This window comes from Oncorhynchus gorbuscha, unplaced genomic scaffold (genome assembly GCF_021184085.1).
Source record: "Oncorhynchus gorbuscha isolate QuinsamMale2020 ecotype Even-year unplaced genomic scaffold, OgorEven_v1.0 Un_scaffold_569, whole genome shotgun sequence".
NCBI lineage: Eukaryota > Metazoa > Chordata > Actinopteri > Salmoniformes > Salmonidae > Oncorhynchus > Oncorhynchus gorbuscha.
This window is the reverse complement of record NW_025745403.1, coordinates 17,093-42,936: the sequence shown is the minus strand read 5'-3', so window position 1 is coordinate 42,936 and position 25,844 is coordinate 17,093. Positions and strand designations below refer to the sequence as shown.

Below are 25,844 nucleotides of genomic sequence, written 5' to 3'. Positions count from 1 at the left end.
AGATATAGGACTGATATACTGTCTATACTACTGTCCAGCGATATAGGACTGATATACTGTCTATACTACTGTCCAGCGATATAGGACTGATATACTGTCTATACTACTGTCCAGTGATATAGAACAGATATACTGTCTATACTACTGTCCAGCGATATAGGACTGATATACTGTCTATAGATATAGGACTGATATATTGTCTATAGATATAGGACTGATATATTGTCTATAGATATAGGACTGATATATTGTCTATAGATATAGGACTGATATATTGTCTATAGATATAGGACTGATATATTGTCTATAGATATAGGACTGATATATTGTCTATACTACTGTCTGTAGATATAGGACTGATATATTGTCTATAGATATAGGACTGATATACTGTCTATAGATATAGGACTGATATATTGTCTATAGATATAGGACTGATATATTGTCTATAGATATAGGACTGATATATTGTCTATAGATATAGGACTGATATATTGTCTATAGATATAGGACTGATATATTGTCTATAGATATAGGACTGATATATTGTCTATACTACTGTCTGTAGATATAGGACTGATATATTGTCTATAGATACAGGACTGATATACTGTCTATAGATATAGGACTGATATACTGTCTATACTACTGTCTATAGATATAGGACTGATATATTGTCTATAGATATAGGACTGATATATTGTCTATAGATATAGGACTGATATATTGTCTGTAGATATAGGACTGATATATTGTCTATAGATATAGGACTGATATATTGTCTGTAGATATAGGACTGATATATTGTCTATAGATATAGGACTGATATATTGTCTATAGATATAGGACTGTTATATTGTCTATACTACTGTCTGTAGATATAGGACTGATATATTGTCTATACTACTGTCTGTAGATATAGGACTGATATATTGTCTGTAGATATAGGACTGATATATTGTCTATACTACTGTCTGTAGATATAGGACTGATATATTTTCTATAGATATAGGACTGATATATTGTCTATAGATATAGGACTGATATATTGTCTATAGATATAGGACTTAAGAGCGTCTGCTAAATGACTTAAATGTAATGTAATGACTAATATATTGTCTATAGATATAGGACTGATATATTGTCTGTAGATATAGGACTGATATATTGTCTATAGATATAGGACTGATATATTGTCTATACTGCTGTCTGTAGATATAGGACTGATATACTGTCTATACTAATGTCTGTAGATATTGGACTGATATATTGTCTATACTACTGTCTGTAGATATTGGACTGATATATTGTCTATACTACTGTCTGTAGATATAGGACTGATATATTGTCTATACTACTGTCTATAGATATAGGACTGATATATTGTCTGTAGATATAGGACTGATATATTGTCTATAGATATAGGACTGATATATTGTCTATAGATATAGAACTGATATATTGTCTATAGATATAGGACTGATATATTGTCTATAGATATAGGACTGATATATTGTCTATAGATATAGAACTGATATATTGTCTATAGATATAGGACTGATATATTGTCTATAGATATAGGACTGATATATTGTCTATAGATATAGGACTGATATACTGTCTATACTACTGTCCAGCGATATAGAACTGATATATTATCTATAGATATAGGACTGATATATTGTCTATACTACTGTCTATAGATATAGGACTGATATATTGTCTATAGATATAGGACTGATATATTGACTATAGATATAGGACTAATATATTGTCTATAGATATAGGACTGATATATTGTCTATAGATATAGGACTGATATATTGTCTATAGATATAGGACTGATATATTGTCTATAGATATAGAACTGATATATTGTCTATACTACTGTCTGTAGATATAGGACTGATATATTGTCTATAGATATAGGACTGATATATTGTCTATAGATATAGGACTGATATATTGTCTATAGATATAGGACTGATATATTGTCTATAGATATAGAACTGATATATTATCTATAGATATAGGACTGATATACTGTCTATACTACTGTCTGTAGATATAGGACTGATATATTGTCTATAGATATAGGACTGATATATTGTCTATACTACTGTCTATAGATATAGGACTGATATATTGTCTATACTACTGTCTATAGATATAGGACTATACTATACTGTCTGTAGATATAGGACTGATATATTGTCTATAGATATAGGACTGATATATTGTCTATACTACTGTCTGTAGATATAGGACTGATATATTGTCTATAGATATAGGACTGATATATTGTCTATACTACTGTCTATAGATATAGGACTGATATATTGTCTATAGATATAGAACTGATATATTGTCTATAGATATAGGACTGATATATTGTCTATAGATATAGGACTGATATATTGTCTGTAGATATAGGACTGATATATTGTCTATAGATATAGGACTGATATACTGTCTATAGATATAGGACTGATATATTGTCTATAGATATAGGACTGATATATTGTCTATAGATATAGGACTGATATATTGTCTGTAGATATAGGACTGATATATTGTCTATAGATATAGGACTGATATATTGTCTATACTACTGTCCAGCGATATAGGACTGATATATTGTCTGTAGATATAGGACTGATATACTGTCTATAGATATAGGACTGATATATTGTCTATAGATATAGGACTGATATATTGTCTATACTACTGTCCAGCGATATAGGACTGATATATTGTCTGTAGATATAGGACTGATATATTGTCTGTAGATATAGGACTGATATACTGTCTATAGATATAGGACTGATATATTGTCTATAGATATAGGACTGATATATTGTCTATACTACTGTCCAGCGATATAGGACTGATATATTGTCTGTAGATATAGGACTGATATACTGTCTATAGATATAGGACTGATATATTGTCTGTAGATATAGGACTGATATATTGTCTATAGATATAGGACTGATATATTGTCTGTAGATATAGGACTGATATATTGTCTATAGATATAGGAGTGATAGATATGAAACTAATATCCATCTCTCTCTGTGTGTTCAGGGCCATTGCTGAGAAAGTGAAGCACTGCCATCCCAGAGTGCCCCCTACTGATGTCTTTCAGGACTACATGCTACTCGCAGGTAGAACAACAAGAGTCTCGATGAGCTCTGTGTCCTTCCGGGCCGTTCCAGGGCTGGTATTTTATATAAAGTCTTGCAGAGTAGACGTGCTGATCTAGGATCAGTTCGGTCTTTTCTTTTTAAAGATAATCATGAATATAATGGCGTTGACCGGGAGGACCTGAATCTACAGTAGATCTGCTCTGAGATTTACCTTCTCAGTCACGGTAGCTGATGATGATGATGATGAATAGTAGCAGCAAACCACTGACGAGCTTTTCACCACAGCTTGAGCATGTTTTGTGCCACAGGTCTGGAGCCATTCAGGATCGGTCCGTACACTAATTTCGTCAACATCGGCGAGCGTTGCAACGTGGCTGGATCAAGGAAGTTCGCCAAGCTGATCATGTCGGGAAACTACGAGGTGAAACGTCTCTCCTTTTTATCCTCCTCGTCCCTGTCTGTGTCCCTGTCTGTGTCCCGGTCCCCGGTCCCCGGTCCCTGTCTGTGTCCCTGTCTGTGTCCCTGTCTGTGTCCCCCTGTCTGTGTCCCTGTCTGTGTCCCTGTCTGTGTCCCTGTCTGTGTCCCTGTCTGTGTCCCGGTCTGTGTCCCGGTCTGTGTCCCGGTCTGTGTCCCGGTCTGTGTCCCGGTCTGTGTCCCGGTCTGTGTCCCGGTCTGTGTCCCGGTCTGTGTCCCGGTCTGTGTCCCGGTCTGTGTCCCTGTCTGTGTCCCTGTCTGTGTCCCTGTCTGTGTCCCGGTCCCTGTCTGTGTCCCGGTCTGTGTCCCTGTCTGTGTCCCTGTCTGTGTCTGTGTCCCCATCTGTGAACCGGTCCCTGTCTGTGTCCCTGTCCCTGTCTGTGTCCCGGTCTGTGTCCCTGTCTGTGTCCCCTGTCCCCGTGTGTCCCTGTCCCTGTCTGTGTCCCGGTCTGTGTCCCTGTCTGTGTCCCCGTCTGTGTCCCTGTCTGTGTCCTTGTCTGTGACCCGGTCCCTGTCTGTGTCCCTGTCTGTGTCCCTGTCTGTGACCCGGTCCCTGTCTGTGTCCCTGTCTGTGTCCCTGTCTGTGTCCCCGTCTGTGTCCCGGTCTGTGTCCCGGTCTGTGTCCCGGTCTGTGTCCCGGTCTGTGTCCCTGTCTGTGTCCCTGTCCCGGTCTGTGTCCCGGTCTGTGTCCCTGTCTGTGTCCCTGTCTGTGTCCCCGTCTGTGAACCGGTCCCTGTCTGTGTCCCTGTCCCTGTCTGTGTCCCGGTCCCTGTCTGTGTCCCGGTCCCTGTCTGTGTCCCGGTCCCTGTCTGTGTCCCGGTCCCTGTCTGTGTCCCGGTCTGTGTCCCGGTCTGTGTCCCGGTCTGTGTCCCGGTCTGTGTCCCGGTCTGTGTCCCGGTCTGTGTCCCGGTCTGTGTCCCTGTCTGTGTCTGTGTCCCTGTCTGTGTCCCGGTCCCTGTCTGTGTCCCGGTCTGTGTCCCGGTCTGTGTCCCTGTCTGTGTCTGTGTCCCCGTCTGTGAACCGGTCCCTGTCTGTGTCCCTGTCCCTGTCTGTGTCCCGGTCTGTGTCCCTGTCTGTGTCCCCGTCTGTGTCCCTGTCCGTGTCCCTGTCTGTGTCCCGGTCCCTGTCTGTGTCCCTGTCTGTGTCCCTGTCTGTGTCCTTGTCTGTGACCCGGTCCCTGTCTGTGTCCCTGTCTGTGACCCGGTCCCTGTCTGTGTCCCTGTCTGTGTCCCCAACTGTGTCCCGGTCCCTGTCTGTGAACCGGTCCCTGTCTGTCTCCAGGAGGCGTTGAGCATAGCCAAGACCCAGGTGGAGATGGGAGCCCAGGTGTTGGACATCAACATGGACGAGGGGATGTTGGAGGGTCCTGCCGCCATGGCCCGGTTCTGCTGTCTCATATCCTCCGAGCCGGACATCGCCAGGGTAGGAATCACCTGGACATTTCAAAAAGATAAGATACCTGCGTACTGTTGAATGCTTCCCGACGGTTAATCGTGTTTCTAAACCACTTCCTGTGATGATGTTACTATGTACTGAGCTACAGGAAGCTGAACCATGTTGTTGAAGGGCCTGGAGATGCAGGACATCACTCTAAGGACAGAGTTCAGAGTTCAAACTCTAAGAACAAAGTCCTTTACTGAAGCTGAAGGTCACTTAGCCAGCTCTCCTCGTTGTCCTCTTTATCCTCCTCTCTCTCCTCTCCTCGTTGTCCTCTTTATCCTCATCTCTCTCCTCTCCTCTTTATCCTCATCTCTCTCCTCTCCTCGTTGTCCTCTTTATCCTCATCTCTCTCCTCTCCTCGTTGTCCTCTTTATCATCATCTCTCTCCTCTCCTCGTTGTCCTCTTTATCATCATCTCTCTCCTCTCCTCGTTGTCCTCTTTATCCTCATCTCTCTCCTCTCCTCGTTGTCCTCTTTATCCTCATCTCTCTCCTCTCCTCGTTGTCCTCTTTATCCTCATCTCTCTCCTCTCCTCGTTGTCCTCTTTATCCTCATCTCTCTCCTCTCCTCGTTGTCCTCTTTATCATCATCTCTCTCCTCGTTGTCCTCTTTATCCTCATCTCTCTCCTCGTTGTCCTCTTTATCCTCATCTCTCTCCTCGTTGTCCTCTTTATCCTTATCTCTCTCCTCTCCTAGTTGTCCTCTTTATCCTCATCTCTCTCCTCGTTGTCCTCTTTATCCTCATCTCTCTCCTCTCCTCGTTGTCCTCTTTATCATCATCTCTCTCCTCTCCTCGTTGTCCTCTTTATCATCATCTCTCTCCTCTCCTCGTTGTCCTCTTTATCCTCATCTCTCTCCTCGTTGTCCTCTTTATCCTCATCTCTCTCCTCGTTGTCCTCTTTATCCTCATCTCTCTCCTCTCCTCGTTGTCCTCTTTATCCTCATCTCTCTCCTCTCCTCGTTGTCCTCTTTATCATCATCTCTCTCCTCGTTGTCCTCTTTATCCTCATCTCTCTCCTCGTTGTCCTCTTTATCCTCATCTCTCTCCTCGTTGTCCTCTTTATCCTCATCTCTCTCCTCGTTGTCTTCTTTATCCTCATCTCTCTCCTCTCCTCGTTGTCCTCTTTATCATCATCTCTCTCCTCGTTGTCCTCTTTATCCTCATCTCTCTCCTCTCCTCGTTGTCCTCTTTATCATCATCTCTCTCCTCGTTGTCTTCTTTATCATCATCTCTCTCCTCTCCTCGTTGTCCTCTTTATCCTCATCTCTCTCCGCTCCTCGTTGTCCTCTTTATCATCATCTCTCTCCTCGTTGTCCTCTTTATCCTCATCTCTCTCCTCGTTGTCCTCTTTATCCTCATCTCTCTCTCGTCCTCTTTTTATCCTCATCTCTCTCTCCTCGTTGTCCTCTTTATCATCATCTCTCTCCTCTCCTCGTTGTCCTCTTTATCCTCGTCTCTCTCCTCTCCTAGTTGTCCTCTTTATCCTCCTCTCCTCGTTGTCCTCTTTATCCTCATCTCTCTCCTCTCCTCGTTGTCCTCTTTATCCTCATCGTTGTCCTCTTTAACCTCATCTCTCTCCTCTCCTCGTTGTCCTCTTTATCCTCATCTCTCTCCTCATTGTCCTCTTAATCCTCCTCTCTCCTCTCCTCGTTGTCCTCTTAATCCTCCTCTCTCCTCTCCTCGTTGTCCTCTCTCTCTCTCTCTCCTCTCCTAGGTACCTCTGTGTATAGACTTGTCTAACTTCCAGGTGTCCTCTCTCTCCTCTCCTCGTTGTCCTCTCTCTCTCTCTCTCCTCTCCTCGTTGTCCTCTCTCTCTCTCTCTCCTCTCCTAGGTACCTCTGTGTATAGACTCGTCTAACTTCCAGGTGTCCTCTCTCTCCTCTCCTCGTTGTCCTCTCTCTCTCTCCTCTCCTCGTTGTCCTCCTCTCTCTCTCCTCTCTAGGTACCTCTGTGTATAGACTCGTCTAACTCAGGTGTCCTCTCTCTCTCTCGTCTCTCTCTCTCTCTCTCTCTCTCTCTCTCTCTCTCCTCTCCCTAGGTACCTCTGTGTATAGACTCGTCTAACTTCCAGGTGTCCTCTCTCTCCTCGTTGTCCTCTCTCTCTCTCTCTCCTCTCCTCGTTGTCCTCTCTCTCTCTCTCCTCTCCTAGGTACCTCTGTGTATAGACTCGTCTAACTTCCAGGTGTCCTCTCTCTCCTCTCCTCGTTGTCCTCTCTCTCTCTCTCTCTCTCCTCGTTGTCCTCTCTCTCTCTCCTCTCCTAGGTACCTCTGTGTATAGACTCGTCTAACTTCCAGGTGTCCTCTCTCTCCTCTCCTCGTTGTCCTCTCTCTCTCTCTCCTCTCCTCGTTGTCCTCTCTCTCTCTCTCCTCTCCTAGGTACCTCTGTGTATAGACTCGTCTAACTTCCAGGTGTCCTCTCTCTCCTCTCCTCGTTGTCCTCTCTCTCTCTCTCTCTCCTCTCTCTCTCTCTCCTCCTCCTCTTGTCCTCTCCTCTCTCTCCTCTCCTAGGTACCTCTGTGTATAGACTCGTCTAACTTCCAGGTGTCCTCTCTCTCCTCTCCTCGTTGTCCTCTCTCTCTCTCTCCTCTCCTCGTTGTCCTCTCTCTCTCTCTCCTCTCCTAGGTACCTCTGTGTATAGACTCGTCTAACTTCGAGGTGTCCTCTCTCTCTCTCTCTCTCTCTCTCTCTCTCTCTCTCTCTCTCTCTCTCTCTCTCTCTCTCCTCTCCTAGGTACCTCTGTGTATAGACTTGTCTAACTTCCAGGTGTCCTCTCTCTCTCTCTCCTCTCCTAGGTACCTCTGTGTATAGACTTGTCTAACTTCCAGGTGTCCTCTCTCTCTCTCTCCTCTCCTAGGTACCTCTGTGTATAGACTCGTCTAACTTCCAGGTGATCAAGGCGGGACTGAAGTGTTGTCAGGGGAAGTGTATCGTGAACAGCATCAGTCTGAAGGAAGGAGAAGAGGAGTTTCTCCAGAGAGCTACGACTGTCAGACGCTACGGGGCTGCCGTGGTGGTTATGGCCTTCGACGAGGAGGGTCAGGTGAGACTGTCAGACGCTACGGGGCTGGCCTTCGACGAGGAGGGTCAGGTGAGACTGTCAGACGCTACGGGGCTGGCCTTCGACGAGGAGGGTCAGGTGAGACTGTCAGACGCTACGGGGCTGCCGTGGAGGTTATGGCCTTCGATGAGGAGGGTCAGGTGAGACTGTCAGACACTACGGGGCTGGCCTTCGACGAGGAGGGTCAGGTGAGACTGCTAGACGCTACGGGGCTGCCGTGGAGGTTATGGACGAGGAGGGTCAGGTGAGACTGTCAGACGCTACGGGGCTGCCGTGGAGGTTATGACCTTCGACGAGAAGGGTCAGGTGAGAAAAAGTATGTGAACCCTTCGAGAATTACCTGAAGTTATGTGTAAATTGGTCATCCAATTTGATCTGATCTTCATCTAAGTCACAACAATAGACAAACACAGTGTGCTTAAATTAATAACACACTAATTTTTGTATTTTTCTCATCTATGTTGAATACAGAATTTAAACATTCACAGTGTAGGTTGGAAAAAGTATGTGAACCCCCCTCCCCTAGGCTAATGACTTCTCCAAAAGATAATTAGAGTCAGGAGTCAGCTAACCTGGAGTCCAATCATCCTGTGCTGCTGTGGGTTATGGGTGGCAGGATGTAAGTGGTAGGGGTTCCATCCTGTACTGCTGTGGGTTATGGGTGGCAGGATGTAAGTGGTAGGTAGGGGGGGGGGGCAGGATGGGGGGGGGGGGGGGGGGTGGGGCAGGATGTAAGTGGGGGGGGCAGGATGTAAGTGGTAGGGGTTCCATCCTGTGCTGCTGTGGGTTATGGGTGGCAGGATGTAAGTGGTAGGGTTCCATCCTGTGCTGCTGTGGGTTATGGGTGGCAGGATGTAAGTGGTAGGGGTTCCATCCTGTACTGCTGTGGGTTATGGGTGGCAGGATGTAAGTGGTAGGGGTTCCATCCTGTGCTGCTGTGGGTTATGGGTGGCAGGATGTAAGTGGTAGGGGTTCCATCCTGTGTTGCTGTGGGTTATGGGTGGCAGGATGTAAGTGGTAGGGGTTCCATCCTGTACAGCTGTGGGTTATGGGTGGCAGGATGTAAGTGGTAGGGGTTCCATCCTGTACTGCTGTGGGTTATGGGTGGCAGGATGTAAGTGGTAGGGGTTCCATCCTGTACTGCTGTGGGTTATGGGTGCCTGGCAGACTGCAACACTTCTCCTACGACAGGGGTTTGGATCCCATGACCTCATGGATTAAAGACCGTTGGCCGGGAAACAACCAAGGCCTTGAAACAGCTGTTCTCTGGTTTCCTACAGGCTACAGACACAGAGCGCGACCTTGAAGCAGCTCTTCTCTGGTTTCCTACAGGCTACCGACACAGAGCGCGACCTTGAAGCAGCTCTTCTCTGGTTTCCTACAGGCTACCGACACAGAGCGAGACCTTGAAACAGCTTTCTTCTCTGGTTTCCTACAGGCTACCGACACAGAGCGCGACCTTGAAGCAGCTCTTCTCTGGTTTGCTACAGGCTACCGACACAGAGCGCGACCTTGAAGCAGCTGTCTTCTCTGGTTTCCTACAGGCTACCGACACAGAGCGAGACCTTGAAACAGCTGTCTTCTCTGGTTTCCTACAGGCTACCGACACAGAGCGCGACCTTGAAACAGCTGTCTTCTCTGGTTTCCTACAGGCTACCGACACAGAGCGCAAGGTCGACATCTGCAGCAGAGCCTATCGTCTCCTAGTAACTCAAGTGGGCTTTGACCCCAACGACATCATCTTTGACCCCAACATCCTGACCATCGGCACGGGCATGGAGGAACACAGCGAGTACGCCATCAACTTCATCAGAGCCACCAGGCTCATTAAGGTCAGTTGAGACCCGTGTCGTCTTTCTGCTAAACGAGGTCACTAAACACTGCTTCCTGTTGTCACTAACACTGCTTCCTGTTGTCACTAACACTGCTTCCTGTTGTCACTAACACTGCTTCCTGTTGTCACTAACACTGCTTCCTGTTGTCACTAACACTGCTTCCTGTTGTCACTAACACTGCTTCCTGTTGTCACTAACACTGCTTCCTGTTGTCACTAACACTGCTTCCTGTTGTCACTAACACTGCTTCCTGTTGTCACAACACTGCTTCCACAACACTGCTTCCTGTTGACACTAACACTGCTTCCTGTTGTCACGCTCCGGGGATTTCTCTGGGACTGTGTCGTCTTTCTGCTAAACGCGGTCACAACACTGCTTCCTGTTGTCACTAACACTGCTTCCTGTTGTCACTAACACTGCTTCCTGTTGTCACTAACACTGCTTCCTGTTGTCACTAACACTGCTTCCTGTTGTCACTAACGCTGCTTCCTGTTGTCACTAACGCTGCTTCCTGTTGTCACTAACGCTGCTTCCTGTTGTCACTAACGCTGCTTCCTGTTGTCACTGACGCTGCTTCCTGTTGTCACTGACGCTGCTTCCTGTTTTCACTAACGCGGCTTCCTGTTGTCACGCTCCGGGGATTTCTCTGGGACTGTGTCGTCTTTCTGCTAAACGTGGTCACTAACACTGCTTCCTGTTGTCACTAACACTGCTTCCTGTTGTCACTAACACTGCTTCCTGTTGTCACAACACTGCTTCCTGTTGTCACAACACTGCTTCCTGTTGTCACGCTCCGGGGATTTCTCTGGGACTGTGTCGTCTTTCTGCTAAACGTGGTCACTAACACTGCTTCCTGTTGTCACTAACACTGCTTCCTGTTGTCACTAACACTGCTTCCTGTTGTCACTAACACTGCTTCCTGTTGTCACAACACTGCTTCCTGTTGTCACTAACGCTGCTTCCTGTTGTCACGCTCCGGGGATTTCTCTGGGACTGTGTCGTCTTTCTGTATCCATGCCAGTGGTGATGTTACAGCACCCAGCTGTCCAGTGTCTTCTGGGAAAGGAGATTACATCTCACCTCAGGGGGATTTCAAACAACCCCCATGGCAGTGTGGGCTTCCAGGCTGTACTGACCCATACTGTGTTTTCTGTAGGAGTCGTTCCCTGGGGTCAGGAGTCGTTACCTGGGGTCAGGAGTCGTTACCTGGGGGTCAGGAGTCGTTACCTGGGGGTCAGGAGTCGTTACCTGGGGGTCAGGGGTCGTTACCTGGGGTCAGGAGTCGTTACCTGGGGTCAGGAGTCGTTACCTGGGGTCAGGAGTCGTTACCTGGGGACAGGGTCAACCTGACCTTTTAACAGTATATAATATATATATATATATCCTCTACAGGAGTCGTTACCTGGGGACAGGGTCAACCTGACCTTTTAACAGTATATAATATATATATATATATATCCTCTACAGGAGTCGTTACCTGGGGTCAGGGTCAACCTGACCTTTTAACAGTATATAATATATATATATATATCCTCTACAGGAGTCGTTACCTGGGGTCAGGGTCAACCTGACCTTTTAACAGTATATAATATATATATATATATATCCTCTACAGGAGTTGTTGCCTGGGGCCAGGAGTTGTTGCCTGGGGCCAGGAGTTGGTGCCTGGGGCCAGGAGTTGTTGCCTGGGGCCAGGAGTTGTTGCCTGGGGCCAGGAGTTGTTGCCTGGGGCCAGGAGTTGTTGCCTGGGGCCAGGAGTTGTTGCCTGGGGCCAGGAGTGGTTACCTGGGGCCAGGGTCAACCTGACCTTTAACAGTATATAATATATATATATATATCCTCTACAGGAGTCGTTGCCTGGGGTCAGGGTCAACCTGACCTTTAACAGTATATAATATATATATATATATCCTCTACAGGAGTCGTTGCCTGGGGCCAGGATGACCTTTAACAGTATATAATATATATATATATATCCTCTACAGGAGGATCCCTCTCCAACCTGTCGTTCTCCTTCAGAGGCATGGAGGTCATCAGAGAGGCCATGCATGGAGCCTTCCTGTACCACGCCATCAAGGTAGGTGGAGCCTTCCTGTACCACGCCATCAAGGTATGTGGAGCCTTCCTGTACCACGCCATCAAGGTAGGTGGAGCCTTCCTGTACCACGCCATCAAGGTAGGCGGAGCCTTCCTGTACCACGCCATCAAGGTAGGTGGAGCCTTCCTGTACCACGCCATCAAGGTAGGCGGAGCCTTCCTGTACCACGCCATCAAGGTAGGTGGAGCCTTCCTGTACCACGCCATCAAGGTAGGTGGAGCCTTCCTGTACCACGCCATCAAGGTATGCGGAGCCTTCCTGTACCACGTCATCAAGGTAGGTGGAGCCTTCCTGTACCACGCCATCAAGGTAGGTGGAGCCTTCCTGTACCACGCCATCAAGGTAGGTGGAGCCTTCCTGTACCATGCCATCAAGGTAGGCGGAGCCTTCCTGTACCACGCCATCAAGGTAGGCGGAGCCTTCCTGTACCACGCCATCAAGGTAGGTGGAGCCTTCCTGTACCACGCCATCAAGGTAGGTGGAGCCTTCCTGTACCACGCCATCAAGGTAGGTAGAGACCGTCCTGTACCACGCCATCAAGGTAGGTGGAGCCTTCGTGTACCACGCCATCAAGGTAGGTTGAGCCTTCCTAAACTGTGCCGTCAAGGTAGGTTGAACGCTAGCTAGCGGCCCTACTACGTTAGCCAGTGGCTATCGACATCTAGCCAGCTAGCGGACCTACTACGTTAGCCAGTGGCTGTCGACATCTAGCCAGCTAGCGGCCCTACTACATTAGCCAGTAGCTGTCGACATCTAGCCAGCTAGCGGCCCTACTACGTTAGCCAGTGGCTATCGACATCTAGCCACCTAGAGGCCCTACTACGTTAGCCAGTGGCTATCGACATCTAGCCAGCTAGCGGCCCTACTACGTTAGCCAGTGGCTATCGACATCTAGCCAGCTAGCGGCCCTACTACGTTAGCCAGTGGCTATCGACATCTAGCCAGCTAGCGGCCCTACTACGTTAGCCAGTGGCTATCGACATCTAGCCAGCTAGCGGCCCTACTACGTTATCCCTGCCTGAGTAACCCTGTTGTCCTGCTGTCTCCTATAGGACGGTATGGACATGGGCATAGTGAACGCTAGCTAGCGGCCCTACTACGTTATCCCTGCCTGAGTAACCCTGTTTTCCTGCTGTCTCCTATATGACGGTATGGACATGGGCATAGTGAACGCTAGCTAGCGGCCCTACTACGTTATCCCTGCCTGAGTAACCCTGTTGTCCTGCTGTCTCCTATAGGACGGTATGGACATGGGCATAGTGAACGCTGGCTAGTGGCCCTACTACGTTATCCCTGCCTGAGTAACCCTGTTGTCCTGCTGTCTCCTATAGGACGGTATGGACATGGGCATAGTGAACGCTAGCTAGCGTCCCTACTGCGTTATCCCTGCCTGAGTAACCCTGTTGTCCTGCTGTCTCCTATAGGACGGTATGGACATGGGCATAGTGAACGCTGGCAGCCTGCCCTACTACGTTATCCCTGCATGAGTAACCCTGTTGTCCTGCTGTCTCCTATAGGACGGTATGGACATGGGCATAGTGAACGCTGGCAGCCTGCCTGTCTATGATGATATCGACAAGGAGCTCCTGCTCATGTGTGAGAACCTTATCTGGAACAAAGACCCGGAGGCCACAGAGAAACTACTGCTGTACGCACAGGTATATGGTATACACACTACAGTACATATCCTAGTATAACTTACTGTGCAGGTATATGGTTTACACACTACAATACATATCCAGTACATATCCTAGTATAACTTACTGTGCAGGTATATGGTTTACACACTACAGTACATATCCTAGTATAACTTACTGTGCAGGTATATGGTTTACACACTACAGTACATATCCTAGTATAACTTACTACACAGGTATATGGTTTACACACTACAGTACATATCCTAGTATAACTTACTACACAGGTATATGGTTTACACACTACAGTACATATCCTAGTATAACTTACTACACAGGTATATGGTTTACACAATACAGTACATATTCTAGTATAGCTTACTGTGCAGGTATATGGTTTACACAATACAGTACATATTCTAGTATAGCTTACTGTGCAGGTATATGGTTTACACACTACAGTACATATCCTAGTATAACTTACTGTGCAGGTATATGGTTTACACACTACAGTACATATCCAGTACATATCCTAGTATAACTTACTGCACAGGTATATGGTTTACACACTACAGTACATATCCTAGTGTAACTTACTGTGCAGGTATATGGTTTACACACTACAGTACATATCCTAGTATAACTTACTGTGCAGGTATATGGTTTACACACTACAGTACATATCCTAGTATAACTTACTGTGCTTGTACGCAGAGGTACATTGCCTTCGGGAAAGTATTCAGACCCCTGGACTTTTCCCACATTTTGTTACGTAACAGCCTTATTCTAAAATGGATGACATTTTTTTCCCCCTCAGCAATCTATTAAGAATATCCCATAATGAAAAAGTAAAAACATTTTTTGTTTTTGTTGAAATGTTGGCAAATTTGTTAAATAGCAATACCTTATTTACGTAAGTATTCAGACCCTTTGCTATGAGACTCCAAATTGATCTCAGGTGCATCCTGTTTCCATTGATCCTCCTTGATGTTTCTACAACTTGACTGGAGTCCACCTGTGGTAAATTCAATTGATTGGACATGATTTGGAAAGGCACACACCTGTTTATATAACACACCTGTCTATATAACACACCTGTCTATATGTCTATATAACACACCTGTCTATATAACACACCTGTCTATATAACACACCTGTCACACCTGTCTATATAACACACCTGTCTATATAACACACCTGTCTATATAACACACCTGTCTATATAACACACCTGTCTATATAACACACCTGTCTATATAACACACCTGTCTATAAACACGTCCCACAGTTGACAGTGAATGTCAGAGTAAAACAACAAATGTCAAAAAACCAAGCCATGAGGTTGAAGGAATTGTCTGTTGAGATCTGAGACAGGATTGTGTCGAGGCACAGATCTGGGGAAGGGTACCAAAACATGTCTGCAGCATTGAAGGTCCCCAAGAACACAGTGGCCTCCATCATTCTGCAGCATTGAAGGTCCCTAAGAACACAGTGGCCTCCATCATTCTGCAGCATTGAAGGTCCCCAAGAACACAGTGGCCTCCATTATTCTGCAGCATTGAAGGTCCCCAAGAACACAGTGGCCTCCATTATTCTGCAGCATTGAAGGTCCCCAAGAACACAGTGGCCTCCATTATTCTTAAATGAAAGAAGTCTGGAATCAATTTGGCCGCCCATCCAAACTGAGCAATCGGGGGAGAAGGGCCTTGGTCAGGGAGGTGACCAAGGTCCCGATGGTCCATCTGACAGAGCTCCAGAGTTCCTCTGTGGAGATGGGAGAACCTTCCAGAAGGACAACCATCCCCGTAGGACTCCACCAATCAGGCCTTTATGGTAGCGTGGCCAGTTGGAAACCACTCCCCAGTAAAAGGCACATGACAGCCCACTTGGAGTTTGCCAAAAGGCACCTAAAAACTCTCAGACCATGAGAAACAAGATTCTCTGGTCTGATGAAACCAAGATTGAACTCTTTGGCCTGAATGCCAAGCGTCACGTCTGGAGGAAACCTGGCACCATCCCTACGGTGAAGCATGGTGGTGGCAGCATCATGTCTGGAGGAAACCTGGCACCATCCCTACAGTGAAGCATGGTGGTGGTGGTAGCATGCTGTGGGGATGTTTTTCAGTGATAGAAAATGGGAGACTCGTCAGGATCGAGGGAAAGATGAACGGAGCAAATTCTGTATGAACAGGTGCATACTAGTCCACCTGGTTAACACAGTACATACTGATCCACCTGGTTAACACAGTACATACTGGTCCACCTGGTTAACACAGTACATACTGGTCCATCTGGTTAACACAGTACATACTGGTCCACCTGGTTAACACAGTACATACTGGTCCACCTGGTTAACACAGTACATACTGGTCCATCCTGGTTAACACAGTACATACTGGTCCACCTGGTTAAACAGTACATACTATCTACCTGGTTAAACAGGTACATACTGGTCCACCTGGTTAACACAGTACATACTTCTGCCTGTTAACACAGTACATACTGGTCCACCTGGTTAACACAGTACATACTGGTCCACCTGGTTAACACAGGTACATACTGGTCCACCTGGTTAACACAGTACATGTCCACCTGGTATAACACAGTACATACTGGTCCACCTGGTTAACACAGTACATACTGGTCCACCTGGTTAACACAGTACATATTCTGTATAAACAGTACATACTGGTCCACCTGGTTAACACAGTTCATACTGTCCACCTGTATAAACAGGTACATACTGGTCCACCTGGTTAACCCAGTTCATGTCCTGCTGTATAAACAGGTACATACTGGTCCACCTGGTTAACACAGTACATACTGGTCCACCTGGTTAACACAGTACATATTCTGTATAAACAGGTACATACTGGTCCACCTGGTTAACACAGTACATACTGGTCCACCTGGTTAACCCAGTTCATGTCCTGCTGTATAAACAGGTACAACTGGTCCACCTGGTTAACACAGTACATGTCCTGTACTGGTCCACCTGGTTAACACAGTACATGTACTGGATCCACCTGAAGAGAATGGTTAACTGTGCAAAGGAGGGATACTGGTCCAGACGGATGGTTAACAACAGTAGGATACTGGTCCATCCTGGTTAACACAGTATGGGTTCATCAAGGTTAGTACCTGGGTAATCAAGGTTTAGTACATACTGGTCCACCATCCAGTGGAACAGTCACTTTACAATAGTTAAAACTTAAGGGGGGTGAGAGGGATTACTTATCCTATCCTAGGTATTCCTTAAAGAGGTGGGGTTTCAGGTGTCTCCGGACAGGTACATAGTATGGGCTCCACCTGGTATAATGGGCTCACAGGTTACATAGTATGGGCTCCACCTGGTTAACACAGGGTACATACTGGGGCTCACCTGGTTAATAGTATGGGTTCATCAAGGTTAGTAGGAGACAGGCTGGAGTATGGGCTCATCAAGGTTAGTATAGTATGGGTTCATCAAGGTTAGTAGGAGACAGGCTGGGCCACCTGGTTAATAGTATGGGCTCATCAGGTTAGTATAGTATGGGCTCATCAAGGTTAATAGTATGGGCTCATCATACTGGTATGGGCTCACCTGGTTAATAGTATGTACATATGGGCTCCACCAAGGTTAACATAGTATGGGCTCATCATATTAGTATAGTATGGGCTCATCAAGGTTAGTATGGTATGGGCTCATCAAGGTTAGTATAATGGGCTCATCAAGGTTAGTATGGTATGGGCTCATCAAGGTTAGTATAGTATCAGGTTAGTATAGTATGGGCTCACCTGGTTAGTTTAGTATGGGCTCATCAAGTTTAGTATAGTATGGGCTCAAAAGGTTAGTATAGTATGGGCTCATCAAGGTTAGTAGGAGAGAGGCTGGATATGGGCTCACAAGGTGGTTAACACAGTGGATATGTCTCATCAAGGTTAGTAAACAGGTTCATCAAGGTTAGTATAGTATGGGTTCATCAAGTTTAGTATGGTATGGGCTCATCAAGTTTAGTATGGTATGGGCTCATCAAGGTTAGTATAGTATGGGCTCATCAAGGTTAGTATAGTATGGGGTCATCAAGGTTAGTATAGTATGGGCTCATCAAGGTTAGTATAGTATGGGCTCATCAAGGTTAGTATAGTATGGGCTCATCAAGGTTAGTATAGTATGGGTTCATCAAGGTTAGTAGGAGAGAGGCTGGAGTATGGGCTTATCAAGGTTAGTATAGTATGGGCTCATCAAGGTTAGTATATTATGGGCTCATCAAGTTTAGTATAGTATGGGTTCATCAAGGTTAGTATAGTATGGGCTCATCAATGCTAGTAGGAGAGAGGCTGGAGTATGGGCTCATCAAGGTTGGTAGGAGAGAGGCTGGAGTATGGGCTCATCAAGGTTGGTAGGAGAGAGGCTGGAGTATGGGCTCATCAAGGTTAGTATAGTATGGGCTCATCAAGGTTAGTATGAGACAGGCTGGAGTATGGGCTCATCAAGGTTAGGATAGTATGGGCTCATCAAGGTTAGTATAATATGGGCTCATCAAGGTTAGTATAGAATGAGCTCATCAAGGTTAGTATAGTATGGGTTCATCAAGATTAGTAGGAGACAGGCTGGAGTATGGGCTCATCAAGGTTGGTAGGAGAGAGGCTGGAGTATGTGCTCATCAAGGTTAGTATAGTATGGGTTCATCAAGGTTAGTATAGTATGGGTTCATCAAGTTGAGTATAGTATGGGCTCATCAAGTTTAGTATAGTAGGGGCTCATCAAGGTTAGTATAGTATGGGCTCATCAAGGTTAGTATAGTATGTATAGTATGGGCTCATCAAGGTTAGTATAGTATGGGCTCATCAAGGTTAGTATAGTATGGGCTCATCAAGGTTAGTATAGTATGGGCTCATCAAGGTTAGTATAGAGTATGGGCTCATCAAGGTTGGTAGGAGTATAGTATGGGCTCATCAAGGTTGGTAGGAGAGGGCTCAGGCTGTATAGTATGGGCTCATCAAGGTTAGTATAGTATGGGCTCATCAAGGTTAGTATAGTATGGGTTCATCAAGGTTAGTATAGTATGGGCTCATCAAGGTTAGTATAGTATGGGCTCATCAAGGTTAGTATAATATGGGCTCATCAAGGTTAGTATAGTATGGGCTCATCAAGGTTAGTATAGTATGGGCTCATCAAGTTTAGCATAGTATGGGCTCATCAAGGTTGGTATAGTATGGGCTCATCAAGGTTAGTATAGTATGGGCTCATCAAGGTTGGTATAGTATGGGCTCATCAAGGTTAGTATAGTGTGGGCTCATCAAGGTATGGGGCTCATCAAGGTTATGGGCTCATCAAGGTTAGGAGTATGGGCTCATCAAGGTTAGTATAATATGGGCTCATCAAGGTTAGTATAGAATGGAGTCATGGGCTCATGGGTTCATCAAGATTAGGTGGAGTATGGGCTCATCAAGGTTGGTAGGATAGTATGGGCTCATCAAGGTTAGTATAGTATGGGTTCATCAAGGTTAGTACAGTATGGGTTCATCAAGTTGAAATGGGCTCATCAAGTTTAAATAGTAGGGGCTCAAAGGTAAATGTATGGGCTCATCAAGGTTATAGTATGTATAGTATGGGCTCATCAAGGTTAGTATAGTATGGGCTCATCAAGGTTAGTATAGTATGGGCTCATCAAGGTTAGTATAGTATGGGCTCATCAAGTTTAGTATAGAGATGCTAGGCTCATCAAGGTTGGTATGGTATGGGCTCATCAAGGTTATTATAGTATGGGCTCATCAAGGTTAGTATAGTATGGGCTCATCAAGGTTAGTATAGTATGGGGCTCATCAAGGTTAGTATAGTATGGGCTCATCAAGGTTAGTATAGTATGGGCTCATCAAGGTTATGGGCTCATCAAGGTATAGTATGGGCTCATCAAGGTTAGTATAGTATGGGCTCATAGGTTGGTATGGGCTCATCAAGGTTAGTATAGTATGGACTCATCAAGGTTAGTATAGTATGGGCTCATCAAGGTTAGTGGTATGGGCTCAGGTAATAATAGTAATATTATGGGCTCATAAGGTTAGCCATTTAGTATGGGCTCATCAAGGTTTATAGTATGGGCTCATCAAGGTTAGTATGGTATGGGCTCAGTCATGTGTGGGCTACATTCTAGTATGGTATGGGCTCATCAAGGGATCGTACAGCTCATCAAGGTTAGTATAGTATGGGCTCATCAAGGTTAGTGGCATGCAGGTACCACGTTATTGTCCCTCTCTCTACTGATCATATACTGCAGGGACCAAGTTATTTTCAAGTATGTCTAGAAAAATGGTTCTGGTCAAAACTGTACAGATACATTTAAGGTACAAATCTCTCTTTCTCCATCACAATTGCTATCGGTATTCCTTCCTCTGTCTCTCTCTCGCTCTTTCCAGGGTATAGATAAGTATGTGGTAGAGGACACAGAGGAGGCGAGGTCCCAGGCTGAGCTCTATCCGAGGCCCCTACACGTCATCGAGGGGCCCTGATGAACGGCATGAAGGTGGTGGGAGACCTGTTTGGAGCTGGGAAAATGTTCCTACCTCAGGTGAGGGGAAGATATGGAGGAGAGAGAGAGAGATCCTCAGGTAGGGGGAAGAGATATCCTCAGGTAGGGGGAAGAGATATCCTCAGGTAGGGGGGAAGAGAGATATCCTCAGGTAGGGGGAAGAGATATCCTCAGGTAGGGGGAAGAGAGATCCTCAGGTAGGGGGAAGATATGGAGGAGAGAGAGAGATCCTCAGGTAGGGGGAAGAGATATCCTCAGGTAGGGGGAAGATATGGAGGAGAGAGAGATCCTCAGGTAGGGGGAAGAGATATCCTCAGGTGGGGGGAAGAGATCCTCAGGTAGGGGGAGGAAGAGATCCTCAGGTAGGGGGAAGAGAGATCCTCAGGTAGGGGGAAAGAGATCCTCAGGTAGGGGGAAAAGAGATCCTCAGGTAGGGGGAAGAGATATCCTCAGGTAGGGGGAAGAGATATCCTCAGGTAGGGGGAAGAGATATCCTCAGGTAGGGGGAAGAGATATCCTCAGGTAGGGGGAAGAGATATCCTCAGGTAGGGGGGGGAAGAGATATCCTCAGGTAGGGGGGAAGAGATATCCTCAGGTAGGGGGGAAGAGATATCCTCAGGTAGGGGGAAGAGATATCCTCAGGTAGGGGGGAGAGAGATATCCTCAGGTAGGGGGAAGAGAGATATCCTCAGGTGGGGGGGAAGAGATATCCTCAGGTAGGGGGGGAGAGAGATATCCTCAGGTAGGGGGAGAGAGATATCCTCAGGTGGGGGGGAAGAGATATCCTCAGGTAGGGGGAAAGAGAGATATCCTCAGGTGGGGGGGAAGAGATATCCTCAGGTAGGGGGGAAGAGAGATATCCTCAGGTAGGGGGGGAAGAGAGATATCCTCAGGTAGGGGGGGGAGAGAGATATCCTCAGGTAGGGGGAAGATATCCTCAGGTAGGGGGGAGATATCCTCAGGTATGGGGGAGATATCCTCAGGTAGGGGGAAGAGATATCCTCAGGTAGGAGGGGAAGAGATATCCTCAGGTAGGGGGGAGAGATATCCTCAGGTATGGGGGGAGATATCCTCAGGTAGGGGGGAGAGATATCCTCAGGTATGGGGGGAGATATCCTCAGGTAGGAGGGGAAGAGATATCCTCAGGTATGGGGGGAGATATCCTCAGGTAGGAGGGGAAGAGATATCCTCAGGTAGGAGGGGAAGAGATATCCTCAGGTAGGAGGGGAAGAGATATCCTCAGGTAGGAGGGAAGAGATATCCTCAGGTAGGAGGGAGAAGAGATATCCTCAGGTAGGAGGTTAAGAGATATCCTCAGGTAGGAGGGAAGAGATATCCTCAGGTAGGGGTGGAAGAGATATCCTCAGGTAGGAGGTTAAGAGATATCCTCAGGTTGGAGGTTAAGAGATATCCTCAGGTAGGAGGGAAGAGATATCCTCAGGTTGGGGAGGAAGAGATATCCTCAGGTAGGAGGTTAAGAGATATCCTCAGGTAGGAGGAAGAGATATCCTCAGGTAGGGGGAAGAGATATCCTCAGGTAGGAGGGAAGAGATATCCTCAGGTAGGGGGAGAAGAGATATCCTCAGGTAGGGGGGAAGAGATATCCTCAGGTAGGGGGGAAGAGATATCCTCAGGTAGGAGGTTAAGAGATATCCTCAGGTAGGAGGTTTCTATTCTATCCTCAGGTAGGGGGAAGAGATATCCTCAGGTAGGAGGAAGAGATATCCTCAGGTAGGGGGAGAGATATCCTCAGGTAGGGGAGGAAGAGATATCCTCAGGTAGGGGGAAGAGATATCCTCAGGTAGGAGGGAAGAGATATCCTCAGGTAGGGGAGGAAGAGATCCCCTCAGGTAGGGGAGGAAGAGATATCCTCAGGTAGGGGAGGAAGAGATCTCCTCAGGTAGGAGGAAGAGATATCCTCAGGTGAGGAAGAGATCTCCTCAGGTACCTGTCTGTCTCACTACTGTAACTGTTTCTATTCTTCCTGTCTGTCTGTGTTGTGTCTGTGTGTGTGTGTTGTGTGTGTGTGTGTGTGTGTGTTGTGTGTGTGTGTGACAGGTGATAAAGTCAGCACGTGTGATGAAGAAGGCTGTCGCCCACCTGATCCCTTCATGGAGAAGGAGAGAGAGGCCATGCTACTGGCATCAGGATCAGTAGAGGAGATTGTGAGTCTGTCTCTCTACCTGTCTGTCTCTCTACCTGTCTGTCTCTCTCTCTTCCTGTCTGTCTCTCTTCCTGTCTGTCTCTCTTTTTGTCTCTCTCTCTACAGTCTGTTTCTGTCTCTCTACCTGTCTGTTTCTGTCTCTCTTCCTGTCTCTCTCTCTACAGTCTGTTTCTGTCTCTCTACCTGTCTGTTTCTGTCTCTCTTCCTGTCTCTCTCTCTACAGTCTGTTTCTGTCTCTCTACCTGTCTGTTTCTGTCTCTCTTCCTGTCTGTCTCTCTTCCTGTCTGTCTCTCTTCCTGTCTGTCTCTCTTCCTGTCTGTCTCTCTACCTGTCTGTCCGTCTCTCTGTCTGTCCGTCTCTCTCTACAGTCTGTTTCTGTCTCTCTACCTGTCTCTCTACCTGTCTGTCTCTACCTGTCTGTCTGTCTGTCTGTCTGTCTGTCTGTCTGTCTGTCTGTCTGTCTGTCTGTCCGTCCGTCCGTCCGTCCGTCCGTCCGTCCGTCCGTCCGTCCGCCTGTCTGTCTTGTCCTTCTCTCTCTACAGTGTGTTTCTGTCTCCCCATCTCTTCACATCTCTCCTCTACATTAATACTGAGGAGGTTTCTCATCGTCAACACGTTTAACACCATAGTGAAGGGACTGATACATCACAGCTCTACAATAATGATCTATACCCCCCCTGTTAGGACCCCTACCAGGGCACCATAGTGAAGGGACTGATTCATCACAGCTCTACAGTAATGATCTATACCCCCCTGTTAGGACCCCTACCAGGACACCATAGTGAAGGGACTGATTCATCACAGCTCTACAGTAATGATCTATACCCCCCTGTTAGGACCCCTACCAGGACACCATAGTGAAGGGACTGATTCATCACAGCTCTACAGTAATGATCTATACCCCCCCTGTTAGGACCCCTACCAGGGCACCATAGTGAAGGGACTGATTCATCACAGCTCTACAGTAATGATCTATACCCCCCTGTTAGGACCCCTACCAGGACACCATAGTGAAGGGACTGATTCATCACAGCTCTACAGTAATGATCTATACCCCCCCCCTGTTAGGACCCCTACCAGGACACCATAGTGAAGGGACTGATTCATCACAGCTCTACAGTAATGATCTATACCCCCCCCGCTGTTAGGACCCCTACCAGGACACCATAGTGAAGGGACTGATTCATCACAGCTCTACAGTAATGATCTATACCCCCCTGTTAGGACCCCTACCAGGACACCATAGTGAAGGGACTGATTCATCACAGCTCTACAGTAATGATCTATACCCCCCCTGTTAGGACCCCTACCAGGACACCATAGTGAAGGGACTGATTCATCACAGCTCTACAGTAATGATCTATACCCCCCTGTTAGGACCCCTACCAGGAACCATTCTGTTGGCCACAGTGAAGGGAGATGTCATCATCGGAAAGAACATTGTAGGAGTGGTGCTGGGCTGCAACAACTTCAGGTAGGGGTGTTCTGTTCTATTGTTCTATTGTTCTATTGTGTTCTATTGTTCTAGTGTTCTATTGTTCTATTGTGTTCTCTGCAACAACTTCAGGTAGGGCATGTTCTGTTCTAGTGTTCTATTGTTCTAGTGTTCTATTGTTCTATTGTGTTCTATTGTTCTAGTGTTCTATTGTTCTATTGTGTTCTCTGCAACAACTTCAGGTCGGGTGTGTTCTGTTCTATTGTTCTATTGTTCTATTGTGTTCTATTGTTCTAGTGTTCTATTGTTCTATTGTGTTCTCTGCAACAACTTCAGGTAGGGCATGTTCTGTTCTAGTGTTCTATTGTTCTAGTGTTCTATTGTTCTATTGTGTTCTCTGCAACAACTTCAGGTCGGGTGTGTTCTGTTCTAGTGTTCTATTGTTCTATTGTGTTCTCTGCAACAACTTCAGGTCGGGTGTGTTCTGTTCTATTGTTCTATTGTTCTATTGTGTTCTATTGTGTTCTATTGTTCTAGTGTTCTATTGTTCTATTGTGTTCTCTGCAACAACTTCAGGTAGGGCATGTTCTGTTCTAGTGTTCTATTGTTCTAGTGTTCTATTGTTCTATTGTGTTCTCTGCAACAACTTCAGGTCGGGTGTGTTCTGTTCTAGTGTTCTATTGTTCTATTGTGTTCTCTGCAACAACTTCAGGTCGGGTGTGTTCTGTTCTAGTGTTCTATTGTTCTATTGTGTTCTCTGCAACAACTTCAGGTAGGGCGTGTTCTGTTCTATTGTTCTATTGTGTTCTATTGTTCTAGTGTTCTAGTGTTCTATTGTTCTATTGTGTTCTCTGCAACAACTTCAGGTAGGGGCGTGTTCTGTTCTATTGTGTTCTATTGTTCTGGACTTTTATTCAGTTGTACATATTGTCCACATTGACTCTGTACCGGTACCTCCCGTATTGACTCTGTACCGGTACCTCCTGTATTGACTCTGTACCGGTACCACCTGTATATAGCCTCCACATTGACTCTGTACCAGTACCCCCTGTATATAGCCTCCCCATTGACTCTGTACCGGTACCCCCTGTATATAGCCTCCACATTGACTCTGTACCGGTACCCCCTGTATATAGTCTCCACATTGACTCTGTACCGGTACCCCCTGTATATAGCCTCCCCATTGACTCTGTACCGGTACCCCCTGTATATAGTCTCCACATTGACTCTGTACCGGTACCCCTGTATATAGCCTCCACATTGACTCTGTACCGGTACCCCCTGTATATAGTCTCCACATTGACTCTGTACCGGTACCCCCTGTATATAGTCTCCACATTGACTCTGTACCAGTACCCCCTGTATATAGTCTCCACATTGACTCTGTACCGGTACCCCCTGTATATAGTCTCCACATTGACTCTGTACCGGTACCCCCTGTATATAGTCTCCACATTGACTCTGTACCGGTACCCCCTGTATATAGCCTCCACATTGACTCTGTACCGGTACCCCCTGTATATAGCCTCCACATTGACTCTGTACCGGTACCCCCTGTATATAGTCTCCACATTGACTCTGTACCGGTACCCCCTGTATATAGCCTCCACATTGACTCTGTACCGGTACCCCCTGTATATAGCCTCCACATTGACTCTGTACCGGTACCCCCTGTATATAGCCTCCACATTGACTCTGTACCGGTACCCCCTGTATATAGCCTCCACATTGACTCTGTACCGGTACCCCTGTATATAGCCTCCACATTGACTCTGTACCAGTACCCCTGTATATAGTCTCCACATTGACTCTGTACCGGTACCCCCTGTATATAGCCTCCACATTGACTCTGGACCGGTACCCCCTGTATATAGTCTCCACATTGACTCTGGACCGGTACCCCCTGTATATAGCCTCCACATTGACTCTGGACCAGTACCCCCTGTATATAGCCTCCACATTGACTCTGTACCTGGTACCCCTGTATATAGTCTCCACATTGACTCTGTACCGGTCTACCACCTGTTATAGTTCCACATTG

At 46.5% G+C, this 25,844-nt stretch overlaps 1 protein-coding gene across 1 annotated transcript in view; it reads left to right on the top strand.

The window, feature by feature from the left end:
- The window catches only part of LOC124018710 (methionine synthase-like), a gene marked incomplete at its 3' end in the record, with an annotated part of 56,228 nt that overhangs the window by 13,333 nt on the left and 17,051 nt on the right, over positions 1 to 25,844 (top strand). Inside the window, 17 exon segments of the mRNA XM_046334060.1 lie at positions 3,088 to 3,167; positions 3,458 to 3,570; positions 4,905 to 5,045; positions 7,919 to 8,104; positions 9,775 to 9,954; positions 11,134 to 11,158; positions 11,943 to 12,034; positions 13,573 to 13,720; positions 16,638 to 16,646; positions 16,746 to 16,769; positions 18,012 to 18,070; positions 20,092 to 20,179; positions 20,182 to 20,243; positions 22,263 to 22,305; positions 22,308 to 22,369; positions 23,053 to 23,065; positions 23,758 to 23,842. Of these exon segments, the coding sequence (XP_046190016.1) occupies positions 3,088 to 3,167; positions 3,458 to 3,570; positions 4,905 to 5,045; positions 7,919 to 8,104; positions 9,775 to 9,954; positions 11,134 to 11,158; positions 11,943 to 12,034; positions 13,573 to 13,720; positions 16,638 to 16,646; positions 16,746 to 16,769; positions 18,012 to 18,070; positions 20,092 to 20,179; positions 20,182 to 20,243; positions 22,263 to 22,305; positions 22,308 to 22,369; positions 23,053 to 23,065; positions 23,758 to 23,842 (1,410 nt within the window).